This window comes from Halichoeres trimaculatus, unplaced genomic scaffold (genome assembly GCF_033239565.1).
Source record: "Halichoeres trimaculatus isolate MK-OKI-2021-1 unplaced genomic scaffold, fHalTri1.1 fHalTri1_scaffold_2, whole genome shotgun sequence".
Lineage (NCBI taxonomy): Eukaryota > Metazoa > Chordata > Actinopteri > Labriformes > Labridae > Halichoeres > Halichoeres trimaculatus.
This window is the reverse complement of record NW_027437180.1, coordinates 22,105,227-22,119,185: the sequence shown is the minus strand read 5'-3', so window position 1 is coordinate 22,119,185 and position 13,959 is coordinate 22,105,227. Positions and strand designations below refer to the sequence as shown.

The following is a 13,959-nucleotide window of genomic DNA, read 5'->3' as shown; positions in this document are numbered from 1 at the left end:
AATGTATGAATGCAATAAGGTATAAAAACACAACCAAACAACAACAATTACTTGTTAGGGAACTGACCCCGCAGTGAACGTGTTCTCTTGAGTCCTGATTTAGCGTGTGGTTGTGCTCCTCCTTCGGGGCGCTGTTGGTGGAAATCAGCCGCAATTGAAGAAGAAGAAGTCAACAGCTGTAAGCTAGCAGGTTGAGTTATATTTACTCCAAGTGCAGCAGACGTGAGAAAGTTATTAAACGATTTGTAGTGACAAGTGTCTCCTACGATCATCATTATCCAACGCTGATGGTGTTGTTTCAGCCTTTTGAATTTCTCTCTCTTCTCAGTGGTAAGTGTATTTCAAAGTAAGAACAAAGCTGTCACTGGATGCTAATGTGGCTAACTAACAGCTCGCTGGCCTGTTTGGCACGCTCACACTTTCTGCTAACAGACGTTTATCCGTTTGCTGCTGTTCTTAATACTGACGACCGTTAAACGGATAAAATTAGCCGGCCTATTCGTCTTATATGTTGAAATGGGTCGTTACAACCTCTCTTTTTCATGGTACTCTATGTTTGGTTCTCTGTAACTGTACAGAGCAGCTTGAAGATAGCATGTCATTGTGTCACGATACATTGTTAACCTTTGTTTGTGTATCTTGAGGCTGAATGTGCTGCTGCCAGGTGTCAATTACGCACTTCCTAAATACAAAAGTGTGACAGTAAAATCCAAAGCACATTATAAATTCAGTGTAAGCGTGCACTATCCCAGACAGAAAGGCTACCTGGGGTTCTACCTACAGAGGTGGTATGAAATATGTGTACACTTATATTACTCGCTTACCCTTTCTATATAATATATATAATACCTTTTTGACTATTATCATTCAGAATAATTTATTACTTGTGATGTGTATATTTTTTAAGTTTTTATTTTTATTTTTTGGCTTTTATGCCGTTAATAGGATAGGAGAGGGGACAGTGGACAGGGCGAGAGTGGGGAGTGACGTGCAGGAAAGAGGCCACGGCTGGATTCGAGCTTGGCCCAGCACAAAATTTGTTTGCTCTTTTTTGCTTTTTACATTTTTTTCTGAAATCATTATTAAATATTCATTCTTAGATGCCATATACAGACAACACTCTTTTTTGAATTTACTGTTCATTTTAAGTTAACAGCAAAAGAGTGGCAAAGCTGCAATGTAGGAGTGTTGTTTGTCATTCATTAGCTGGTGTCAGCATTCTTTAAATTTTGTGAGGTAGATTAGTCCTGATCCACAGACTCAACGACTGCATGGACCTTTCCAAGCTCGGGGTTGATTTAAAAAGATAACCTACTGAGCCGTTTTCATCCCATTCATTGCTTGTTCTCATACATGTCACTCTGTCAGTTCTACCACCATCAGAAGTTGATTTAGTCTATGAAAATGGTAAATGATATTTCAGTAACACATTTCTAGTCTTCAGACAACCCAAACACATTCGCTAATCACAGTTCAAACACTGACTAAAGAAACCATGTAAGGTGACCATCAGTTAAAAAAATCCCATTCATACACGTTCAAAAGTAGCTGGCCATGCTACTTGAGAACAACTTTTTATAACTGTTATTTCTGGAATATTAAAATGACAGTTTTGCACACTAGCAGCATGGCGCATTTGACTGACAGGTGACACCACAGCAGCTTTTTGCGAGGAGGTAAAAGACCCGCTTCAACTTTACCTTCTCGTCTCAAGCTAGGTTGAGTGAAAGTTAGATTGAGTCAATTTTTCCAACGTGATAACTGAGGAAGATCAGAAACCAATGAGTGATGTCACAAAGACTACATGCACATTAGATACAATCTTTAGATTACACCTCAGAAAGCTATTCAAGTGTGAAATTCCCTTTTAATTTAAACCCTTAAATAATAGAATAACAGATCACTAAATAAACAAGCTTAATGTGTTTATCTTTTAAACCATCTCCTACTGAGTCTGGAGTTAATTCTGTAGTTTGTGCTTTAGCCACAATCATAAAATCCACAGCAAAACAATGTAAGAAACAATTACATGTCTGACCATTGACAAAATTCTTTACTGAATTCTGATGAAACCAATCAGATTCGTTGTTTTTTTGTGGGGTATTTTTAGAATCATATAAGTAGACTGAGTTTGGCAGAAGTGTAAAGCCATTATAAAAGTCAATTGTGCAGATGTTGTGAGGAACATTTCTCTCCTTCTGTAGATAATTGTAGACTGCTAGTATGCATGTTGTTATAACAATGAGCAGAACACATTTATCACTTTTGATGGCTTTATTATGAGGAAACTAACCTCTCAGCAGATGTCTCTCACTGGCCTCTTCCTGGAATTTGAGGCCGTGTTTTTGTAAGCCAGCCATCATAATCTGTTTTTTATGAACACAAGGCTCCTAGTTTAATCCAACTCGATTTGAACGTATAAACAGAGGCCTGGGAATCATGTTTTAGTTTGTTTCTTTGGGCTGCGACAGAACAATAGAGGTTGTTCAAAACAAAGATAAGACTGTTTTGAGAAATATCATTCACAGTCCTATCAAACACAGAACATGATTTTTGTTATAATTAACACTTTAGAGACTGAACATTTACAATATGCCTATCTTTTTCAGCTCCAGGCACCTGAGATCCATAAATAGCGGCAGACCTGAGCATTAAACTATTTCAACCAAGTGTCTGTCCCTTCTGCCAGAGGTACAGCAGGCACCCAAGAATGGTGACATGCTCTATTTATAGACCAAATAAATGCCTGAGTCACACCAGCAGGGTCAAATATACAACAACCTTCCTGGTTTAGTTACAGCACAGTGTACGCCTGCTGCAGGTTGTCACGTCTGACACCAGAGCAGAGGTCAGTTTCTATTTAATGTTAGTGATATTGGAGTTCGTACAATCAGACCGAACAGAGGTCTCCTGCTGTTTACAGATGTTAATCAACATTGTAGCTTTAAACAGTGGAGTAACTGGCTATCAGATCAATAGGTCAACAGATACGTCATACCAGAAATGTTGTTGAAGCCTTCAGGATGTTGCTGTATCAACTATCAAAAATGTGCCGTTTAAGTACAAAATTGCAAAATAAAAACATTTGATGAAATTGCAGGGACACAGTGTTCAACAATGTGAAAAAAATAGAGACCAATTGCAAGACCACGCAAAATTAAGTGAGGTTTCTAATAACCTGTAAAATGATGACTTTTGGAAAAATTATCCACCATACAGTGTGTGATGATATATAAAGTAGCTTTTCAAATTAAACTATTTTTTTATGAACACTGTAAATGCTTTTATTTTTGCTGTAAAAATTTAATTGTTGTGTCATGGTTGGACAGTGGAGGGAAGCCAGATTATCAAGCTCCATGCTCAACCTCTCTACCTACAAAAATCCAACTTTCCCATCTGTACCTGCAGTGAACCGACACCTGTGGTGAAAAATAAAATCACACTGAGCTTTTGGTTGTTGTTTTTTTGCAGTATTCATTTTGCCATGGTCAGAAAAACAAACTCCAAAATGGCCTCTTTTATTGGATACGTTTTGAAATCACTTCTTTGCTGGTTACACATTACATACACTATTGAAATGCAAAATGTAACATATTAAGTTAAGAATTCTGACTTTTTAGCACTCATAAAAGGATGACTAGCATGATCAACAAATAAGGAAGTCGGCACCATGTCTTCTTTCTTCTCACTTTAACTTTAGGGGTTTTATTTTCCAGGCTAACCCCTAAGAGCAGAAGCAATGAACTTTCAGAGCAGTCGGAGGCGAGGCGAGGATGGCATTGCCATGGTGATTGACTTCCTGCTGTCGAATGCCCGGCTGGTTCTGGGAGTTGGTGGAGCTGCCATGCTAGGAATTGCTACTCTGGCAGTGAAACGGGTGAGTGTTTTTGAGGTTGTTAGTTTCACACTGAATGCTTCTTATCAACAATCTTTTCAAAATGTAGAAAACTCTTTTTTTTTTAAGGAGTTAAATGCAAAATTTCTGACCTGTGGCAAAAATACACGTTGAACTCCATGTAAATTAAGCTTGCTCCAAAAAAATTAGTTTCCACTGTGTGATGTTGTCAAATCACAGACTCACACTTCACCTGGAGAGTTTCTGTCAAACAAAAGCAACTCAGTGTTAAGACTTTTAACAGGTTAATGTCCCTACCAAGTTTTGGTGAATGGTCAAATTTTTCTGAAATCTATTAAACATCATTTTAGAGGAAGAACTTGAAGTTCCTTGAGGCCAAGTATAGCTTTGCTTGCAGGTTATGTGCTCGGTATTTGAGCAGCATATTGATAGTCCTCCAGAGCATCTCTGCACCTCTGACGTTGAGTGTTTGTGTTCAGCTGATAGAGCGCGCTGGTCGTGCTGCTGATGATGAAAAGGTGGAGCAGAAGATGGCTGAGAGCTGGGAGGAGCTGAGTCTGGTGTCTGCATCGCCCACACTGATCAAGAAGGGCATAAAGGGTGTGGTGATGAAACATGTCGCCAAGGCAACAAGACAGCAGAAAGGTATCGGGAACTCCTCAGCTACTAAAAAGTTTTCAGACTAAAACACACATGAACATTACAAAAGTATTGTGTTTCCTCAAACAGCTGACCTGAGCCAACAACCTCAGATGTCACCTCTGCAGGATCAGTCCAAACCTGAAACAACATCCAAGAGGCTCCAGCTGTGCGTCCTCAGCCTTCAGGTACACTCTGACCCACATTTCACCTCTGAGCTCTTCAAAGCACAGATTATACATTCAGTGTCAGCAGCTGCAGAACAAGCCCTGCTTAGCATTGGTTCATTCATTTATGCATGTGTACCATGTTTTTGAAATTACAGTTCTTCGGGGACACTTATTGTTATGCACAGGTTAGGCTGCGCAGAGCCCCAAGAGCCCTGCATAATGACATTCCTGAGGGGCTTGTTCACTCTCTCTATAGATAAAGTCAAACATGCGTGAAACAGATCTGAGTTAGGATGCAAACCATTCCCTCAGTAAGAAGTGCTGAGAATAGTGAAGTACTTGAAATATGAATTAAATTGGTCAGTAAGTTTGGGTAGAGCTGATAAAAAAGCAACAGTGGATGTTAAGAGGGGTTTAGAACAATGTCATTTACTCTTAAAGTTGCTAATGCATAGATTTTTTGGTGAGTTGCAAAGTTGAATCGCCCAACTAGCATCCACAGAAAGTGCCTTTTGTAAAGAGCACTGGGAAGTGAATGAACAATTTAAAAAAATGTCTAACTTTGTTTTCTTGGCCAAAACTTAAAAATTAAAAAAGAAGTTCTTTTTAAAAAAAACTGGATGAGATGGAGATTTGGCAATGAGGGCACAGCAGAATCAGCTGTGGCAGGCTCTGTGTTTAGCCCAGAGTTTTTATTGCAGCACTCCATAAAACTGTTTAATCTGTGCCCACACCAGTTTTGAGTGGCTGCTTTCCCCTCTAAACACTCTAAAAGTAGTTCCAAAACAATAATAACAAGAGTTTTTTTGTTGTTTACCACTCCTAGCGGCAACTAGTCAGGCAAAGTGTAATCCTGCCAGGATTCTTAAGTCCTCAGAGGCTCAAAATGATTTTTTTATTTCCCAAGAGACAGCTGCTCTGTTTTCCAAATTGAAGGATGAAAACCTCAAAACTGTTCTGCAACCTCACACTAGGGTCAAACACACTGTTTATGCCTCTCTGCAGAGTGCACACACAAGTGTAGTTGCTGTTCTGATTTGATATTTATTACCGTGCTGTGTTTCATGGGAAACTGTGTTTAGGAGCGACTGCAGCAGTACTATCATACCAGGGCAGCCCTTGCTCCACATGAGGTCCAGAGGGCTCAGTCACTGGCTCTAGACATCTGCACAGAGATCCAGGGCTTTCTGCACAGCCGACACCCTGACATGCCCCTGGGTGAAATGTGCCTCGGAGGCTCTTTACTGGATGATTTGCAGGTACACAGGCACAATATCTTGTTTCTCTGGCAGATAACCCAAACATTTTGTACCGCTATGTGTGTACTCATGTATGAATGCCACCTGGGTTTATTTCTGTGTTTAGGTGGTCAGTGCGGACCATGCATGTTTACTGATACCTCTACAGCTAGAAGCCTCTCTGTGGCGTCTTATCCCTGGAGAAGAAACGCTGCTCACACACCCACTGCATTGGATGGTCCGACGGCTCAATCTGGAGTATTTTCCCAGAGGGCGCAGCTACTGGGACAGGTGATCACAGCCACATCAAAACACCAAGTTTCTACCCATCAGGCAACCCACTTCTTCATGGTGTTTAGTTTACAAAAGAAATTCATATAAACCGGCAAATCCTAGTTTCTCCATGTTTTTTTTTTTTGCTTAGAAAAATAGAGCATCCAAATGACTGTTTCAACTTGCTTGTTTGCAATTTACAAAAAAAATATATATATATATTTTTTTTTTTTCATAATAATTTATATTTTTGGTGTTAGACGTTTGCTGATTAGTCTATGAGGAATCAATTTGAAATTGTGAAAAATGCAGTTTTGAAATTTATGTTTCCTGAAACCATTTAGTCACAAACTTACAAACAGTTAAACAGTTATTTGTCAAATATATTGTTTCAGACCCATCTAAATTAAAACTTCACAAGGTCTGGATGTTTGTTTTGTTTTGAAAACAGATTTTTAAATATAAAAGTAATGGGACTAACTCATTGTTGAACCTCAAAGTTGTTGTTATCAAAGTTCCAGGTAAAGTTACACAAGGAAAAATTCTGCTGGTTAAATAAAACTAACCTAGACCTGTGTCTTTGTGTCTTACAGGTACCTGGTGGGTGGTTACCTGTCTGCGGAAGCAGTTGTGAACATGTTTAATAAAACTGTCATGGAAACTATTAACTGGCCATCCATCAGCAGCACTATGGACTGCCTCGTCAGACCTGTATTGGGAGGACCAGAACTGAGGCTAGAGATACGGTACGCCTGAGTGGCCCATGATTTTAGTCTGTTGTCTTATGTTTACTTATTACAACAACATAAAAGTTGTTCACCTTCATGTTGTTGGAACTCTTTATGAAATATAATTTCAATACTGTTAATATTTGGTCTATTCAAACAATGACAAATGATAAGTTCAAGTAACATGTTTTGACCTTGATATAGCAATTATCAGTTTATAGCCCCAAAATAGTTCACATCTGAGAGGCTGTTGTCAGCGAAGTTTGATTTGTCTTCTCTGTAAAATACTTTAACTGTTTGGTCCATTAAAAAATGATTTTTTGATTAACTTTTGCAGCTCTAAAAAATTTTGGATTTGAACTTTGAGTTTCTTACAAAGTTAGAGAGGCAGCAGCTTTTTGGTTGGAAAAGATATGGACTTAAGTAGAGCTGAATCAAGTGTGTGTTTGATTTACACCCAACAGGAGCAGAAAGATTAACCCAGATGACTTTCTTCTTCTCTTATTGCAATCCTGTAGGCCCAGAGGAATAACAGAAGGAGAAGAAAGCACTGATCCACCGCTCTTCATCACCATGTTGCCTCTGCTGAGGGAGGAGGATGTGGGTCTGACCTGCCAGCCTGAGCTCACTGCTCCCTGGGTCAATGCCTGGCACCTGTCTCTCTACCCATGGGAGACTCAGCGCCTAGCCCAGCTTGACTCGGCTGATGACGGATGCCGCAGACACACACTTAAAATCCTCAAAGCGGTGTGCAAACTGAACCCGGCCCTACGATCACTCGAGGCAGCTCCGCTGGCCAACCTCATCCTGCACCTCAGTGACAGTGAGAGCGACTGGTCTGAGGGAAGCCTGGATGTGAGGTTCCAGCAGTGTATCACAGAGCTGATTGGCTACCTGGAACAAGGGGCGCTTCACAGCTACTTCAAGCCGGCTGTTAATCTGCTGAGCGGCTTGTCAGAGGACCAGGTGGACCAGATGGGCTTCATGCTGTACTGTGCTGTGTCAGAGCCAGAAATACTTCTCATATAAGACTTATGAGACCAACACAGATGCAAAGATGTAGTTTTCTTCAGCCAGTCCACTCTTGGTCATTAGCTCCTCCGTTCTTCCTAGATACAGGAATCATTACTGTGAGAGTGACAATATGGCAGGCACCATGCATCAACGTCTACTCTGAAGGAGAAGCGAACAGAAGACTGCGTATGCGAAAGTGATTGTTGAGCTAAGCTAATCATTTTGAGGAATTGAGAAGTGCCAAGGAAAGGAGCTGAGGATGTGGTTATTAAGAACAATGTGCCTAACCACACAAACAATAGACAAATCTGCATACAAGTGTCCATTATAATGAATTTTCACTGGTTGTCAGGGAGAAAAATAATAATCTTTCTATCATTAACAGCAGGGGAGCAGAGTTTATTGCTTTGGAGGTTCTGTCTGTCTTATAATCCATAGTCTGCTCTGCATATTTTCCCAAATCCCCCTGAATATATTGTAACTATGCAGAAAAATATGTTTTGCTGGAAAGTACCATGATTGGTTGCACTTGCACATAACCACTCAGTCAGTCTGAGTTGGACTTATTGATTCTTTGTATTAATTTTCTCATACTGGAACTAGCAGTAAAGCAGTGTTTTGTTTGTTTTGTTTATTGTTCAGTCTGTTGCACATCATGTTTGGGAAACTAACTCTCTAAATTATCGTTGCAGTTGCCTAATAATTTTAAGAACTTGCTTTTAAATATGGAATGAATGTTGTGGGTATTTCTTCAGTTGTGTTTTCTCGAGTGAAAGGAAAAAAAAGGGTTTTCTGTGAGAGCAGTAACAGCCTATGAAAATTAAAGCAATTGTTCAAATTCTCAGTTGCTTTCTCTTTTTGTTGGAAGAATTAATTCTCAGTTATGTGTTCTCATCGCAAAACACTTCATCCACTTTCATTCAATTGATAACTACATGAAGTATATCAACGTACTCACACCAGAATATGAGTTTTAACTTATGTGGGAGACAGCTTACTGTTATCAACATCGGCTCATAACCACAAAGCGATGTCATATGACACAGCCGCTGTACCTACACAAGTAATTTCAGCCAAAGCCTCAGGGATGAATTCACAAAGAATGTGTTAGGACTGCAAAAAGCATCATGACTTGTGCATCACTTGACGCCAAAACCTACTCTGTCTTGTCTGTCAGATAAAAAGGATGGTGCGGAGATTATATTCAGTATAAAAAGCCCACTTAGTTGTCTCTTGGTGTGACAGTCTCCACCTTGATTTGTGTCTCAGTGTGTTGTTCCAGGCAAAATGATGATGAGCTTGGAGGAAAAATCAGGCTGCTCTTTTTCTGACTGAGTGTGAAGCCCAGACTCCACTGATGTGATAATAGCTTTTCACTGAAAGAACACTAATGTATGCATAGTGGCTGATTCAATTATGTGCAAACAGCACTAAAGCACTGAGCCAACAGGGAAAATTACAGACCACTGGAGGCTGGGAGAATGATAACCAAGACATTTTTTATTTATTATTTAGTTAGACACTGCTTACATTTAAATTGACAACGTATCCATACAATTATCTTTAAAGCCATCGTCAGCAAGACACCAACAGATTAAACTTTATCCACAAGTTTTTTAAGCTTTCTTTCCAACTTCATCATCAATTTCAAGAGTTCAGAGAAAGAACTACAACCCAGAAGATATGTGAGTATATAACCCTATAACGGTTAAAATACATTTGTTTAAGGCAAATTTGTGGTGCTTGAAAGAGGTTTTGTGATTTTAGGTCTTTTCACATTTGCTTTGAAATCAGGTTGACTGTTTACTGAGTTATTAGGCTTTTCACAGGTGCACAGTGGTCTTCACTGGTTTGAGAACAGTTTTAAAAGGCTTGCAAGACAGTTTCCCTGAGGTGTTATATCTGGTTCAAAGAAAGTTTATTAATAAGTTAAATTGGGATAACTAAAGTATAACAGTTTTTTTCCCTTCTGCCTTCATAATACTACCCTAACTCGCATAAATTAGATTTAAGTTGAATCCAGCAGCTCTACAAACCATAATGACCTTACAGGTGAGTTGTTGAATACCACAAAACGTCATTTAAGAAGGACTGGTTGTAGGAAAGCTGTGTAAGGCTGTCTTAGCTTTTTGTAATTGTACATGGGCCTGAAATATCACGTTTGTCCTCTCACACTTGTAAATGTCCTCTGTGCACAACATTATAGTAGAGGTGATAAACCATTTGTGTTTGTGCTATACTGTAAACCGAGCTGCCTTTGGAGAAAAATCTGTAAAACAAAAAGAAAATGACAAATTTTCTGTAGGCTACGGAAGCCGTGCGTCATGTCATTTTGACTGTTTCTTAAGTAATTTTGGGATAACAAGTAGTACTTTACCTATTAACTCTTTCACTGCCATTGATGTATATCGACGTCATTTCAGTGCGGAACGTTGCCCGCTAAAGAACAGAAAAAGGTAGAGACAATCTTTTTTTCTGATGAAAGAAGAGCGTCTACTCCATATTTCAGTTTTCTGTGTTTACAAAGTCATAGAACTCAATATTCTGTGGGTCTTACAAGATAGGTCAAAATGTGCTAACCCTAGTAACACAGAACGTAAAGGGAATGTTAGCTTTTGGTTGTCTAAAGGTTAGTTACAACCAAACCAAGATCTAATGTTCGGAGAACGTTCCTCCTTGGTTACACTGCAACCACACAAAGCCTTACGTTCCCTTAACGTAAAGAGAACAGAAACGTTCTCCAGTGGTTGCAGTCCTACCTTCACACAACATTGGGTGGGTTGTCGTTTGGTTGTTTTTTGGTTAACCGAGAACGATGAGTAACTGTGCTAACAAAATGATGATTTACACATTGCCACATGAATGCTGTCAGAGTTTTTGCCAATTTTTGTTGCTTTTAGTTTCATTTGTTTTTAGCTTTAATGTCCTGAAATGCACTATATAAAAACTTTCTTTAATATTTGTTGTAAGCACAGTGTGCCTACTTTGTCATACGTTTCCTCTAAGTCCTCTTAAGGAAGCCAATAAAATAAAGTGTATGTATTGGGAAAAACTGCTGAAAGCAGAAAAACAGAACACTTCTCATTTAGGATTTAAGACCAACTGCTTGATCCACAAGCACACACCAGTACAGTAGGTGGCGCTATTGCAACTTTCAGCTGATTTGCCACAGGACAAAAAGACTCTCAAGAAGAAGAGGGAGATGAATGGAGAAAAGTTGGGTCAGATGAATGCGTTGTGTCTACGTGTTTCTGCATCGGTCCAAGTAGGTCATCAACACGGTAAGTGTTTGTCTTTCAATAGAAGAAAAACTTTTTATTAAATGGCGTTGTGAGAGGAACCCACAAATGCTCTTGCTTTTTCGCAATAAAGACTCCGTTTCCCATGAGCCCTTGTTTCTCTATGTCGTAAGACCTCAGTGGCGCGCTTCTTTGTTTGGAGTGAGGCAAATGAATGGAGAGCAGAGGCTCCTTCTACACGGTCTTTTTTTCGCCACGTTTCTTCGTCTATGATAACTTTCTTAACTGGAAAACTACGCGAAAAAGGTAATTTATTAATCAGAAGTCGCTAGGCGCTATCTTAGATGTTGAAATGAACTTTGTAAACTCGGGTGGGAACGTCCTGAAGTCACCGTTGATGTATTGTTACTCTACAGCCCACCGCTGTGAGACGTGTTCTTAACTTGTACTTTTAGTAAATCCTTGTTATGTTCTACTAGAAGAGCTAACGTGACCTGGCTCTTAATTTCATCTATAGACACTCGCGTTTTAACAGACCACAGCAGAATAACTGCTGCATGTGGGCTGGAATGAACACAAACACACAAGCCTTTTTCGCCTGTAGCTCCTGTTGTAGCCTCACTGTCCGTTTAAACTTTATCTCTACGTTCATCTTAAAAAAGCTCAATGCGGTTTAGTTAGTCTAGAGCTGCCACGCTCACTTATTGAGAGAGATTAACAACACACTAAAGTGGGTGCTACTATGCAATCTATAGGTATTTAAATCCTATCTACAAGTTATTTGATGTTTTGTTTTTAGGTAATTTTTATTGCTGTATAAGAGTTTTCCATTTCCAAGTTTTGATACAATTTCAGAACCAGGAATTTTAAAATAAACTTTTTATTTCTATATTTTTCTTCATTCAGTAATGATTCATGATGGAGAGGAATGTTTCTCAGTCATGGCCACCATTTAGAAGAGTAAGTATTTTACACACACCTAAGTTGTTCACATAGGAAAGTATATTGTGTGTAAAAATTCACATGAACTTCTTCCAAATGTCCCTATAGTATAGGAGCACACATGGCCTGCCTGATGAAGAGGATCAAAACCACAGCAGTGGTTGAGGCTGTTTCTGCATGAAAAACCTGTTGCTTTCACCATGCAGAACAGTGAGTGAACTGGAGAAGCTGGACCGAAGTCTTACACAACAGGAGAGGGAGAACAAAATGGTAATTACATGCCAATAATCTTATCTGAACTGATTTATCTTACAGAATTAGAATATAAAGGCTCTCAATATTCGTCTTACTTGCATGATTGTTTTTTTCAGCAGCACTTCCTCTGAACTTTGGGAGGTGCAAACGGACAGCTGCCATGTGCTGTGTTGAGTGGATACTGCTGATGTATTGCTGCGGTGAAAAAGTTCCAAAAAGCCTTTCCTGGATCTGACTCTCTTCAAGATTATAACAGGCATGTGTTAATGCATTGTTCACATTATCTTACACCAATTGACTGACAAAATTATGATGTTTAAGTGAACAATTTCATTTTCACTTCCACCCTAGCGGCCTGTCTCAAGAATTCCATTGGCCAGAGGCAGAAATTGAGGACGTCACTGGGCAAGCACTTACATTCGCCCCCCACTGAAGGTAAATTAGAATCCTTCTATTTGTCTCGGCTGGTGAATGTATCAAGTAATGAAATTATTTAGAAATCTTTAAACCACTTGTGGTGATCACAAAATCAGGGATGTTAGGGTTATTTGTCATGCTTTTGTGGACTAATGCTCTAACTTGTCTTTTTCTTTTAAAGCCAGCTCAAAAGGGATGAGGACACACCTGACCAGACATGCCTATTTTTGCTCCCATTTTAATTTTTTTATCAGCTAAGAAGGAATGAAGACACCAACTGGACAAGACATCCCAACTGCAGAACATTATTGTTATTGTTTGTATTTTGCTATCTTTTCATGGCTTTTCATTGTAATTGGTTTGATTATTTTTTGTTGCGTTATTTGTATTTCACTATATTGTAATAAAAAGTGCTGCTAGACTTGCATTTTCATCCATTACTGACTACTTGTTCATAGTACAGGTATGAATACAATTATGGGGGTTTGAAGGTTGGGACTTTAAAATACAACCAAAAGATAACCAAAAACTAACATTCCCTAAGGGTTAGGGGAAGGTTGAGAGATGGCAATTTAACCAAAAATAAACGTCAGGGGAACGTTTTGGGAACCAAACATATCACCAACACAGAACGTTAAGAGAACGTAACGCAAACTTTCCATGGGAACGTATGGACAACCTGAAATCAAACCAAAAGGCACTCTTCCGGGAACGTCAGAGCTTTTGTTCCTAGAACATTCTGGGAACCAAAAATTGTTAGTAGGGAAAATGGCTTGCAGTGAATGAGTTAATGAGGATTAATTTCTGTAATTAACACACACACGCGCTCACAATGTTTCTGATAGTAACAGTAATTAGGGGGATCTGGGGATCTAGTAAACAATTAACTGGACACTGTAATGGACTAGACCACACGTCATAAGGCCATCCTCTTGACTAGTTAAGACTGTCTCTTTGCTTTGTGCTTTTGAAACTATCCAGTACAAGTTGTGCTCCTCTGACATGATGTCGACATCTTTAGTCGTGAAAACAACTCAAACTCAGCGTCACGTAAAACATGAATATGTAGTGTAGTTTAGTTATGACTTTTGAACATTCTTTCGATAAAGTTTGAGCTAATACAAACGAATTGCAAATCCAGCGGACATGAATGTAAAGATATCTTATTTTGGAACTAACAAGCGGAAG

General features: G+C 39.2%; 1 protein-coding gene and 1 long non-coding RNA gene across 3 annotated transcripts; both read left to right on the top strand.

The window, feature by feature from the left end:
• The first annotated feature begins 138 nt into the window (after positions 1-138).
• On the top strand, positions 139-8,727 carry mief2 (mitochondrial elongation factor 2). Its single transcript, XM_074682432.1, has 8 exons — positions 139-330; positions 3,717-3,877; positions 4,336-4,501; positions 4,586-4,683; positions 5,748-5,924; positions 6,031-6,194; positions 6,770-6,922; positions 7,423-8,727. The coding sequence occupies exons 2-8, from the start codon at positions 3,740-3,742 to the stop codon at positions 7,931-7,933; spliced, it is 1,407 nt and encodes a 468-aa protein (XP_074538533.1). The 5' UTR covers positions 139-330; positions 3,717-3,739; the 3' UTR covers positions 7,934-8,727.
• A 2,498-nt stretch (positions 8,728-11,225) lies between these two features.
• On the top strand, positions 11,226-13,488 carry LOC141784268 (uncharacterized). Of its 2 annotated transcripts, none has more exons than XR_012597428.1 (6): positions 11,226-11,463; positions 12,064-12,117; positions 12,208-12,369; positions 12,474-12,610; positions 12,706-12,789; positions 12,953-13,488. It is a non-coding gene; the product is annotated as an uncharacterized LOC141784268 (long non-coding RNA). The 2 variants fall into 2 exon arrangements; XR_012597427.1 differs by having other exon boundaries at positions 11,228-11,463; positions 12,471-12,610.
• Positions 13,489-13,959: the final 471 nt, after the last annotated feature.

Coding starts and splice junctions, on each gene's coding strand:
- mief2 (XM_074682432.1), top strand. CDS start 3,740: ATGAACTTTCAGAGCAGTCGGAGGCGAGGCGAGGATGGCATTGCCATG. Junction 4,502..4,585: donor GGCAACAAGACAGCAGAAAG/GTATCGGGAACT, acceptor TTCCTCAAACAG/CTGACCTGAGCCAACAACCT. Junction 4,684..5,747: donor TGTGCGTCCTCAGCCTTCAG/GTACACTCTGAC, acceptor AACTGTGTTTAG/GAGCGACTGCAGCAGTACTA.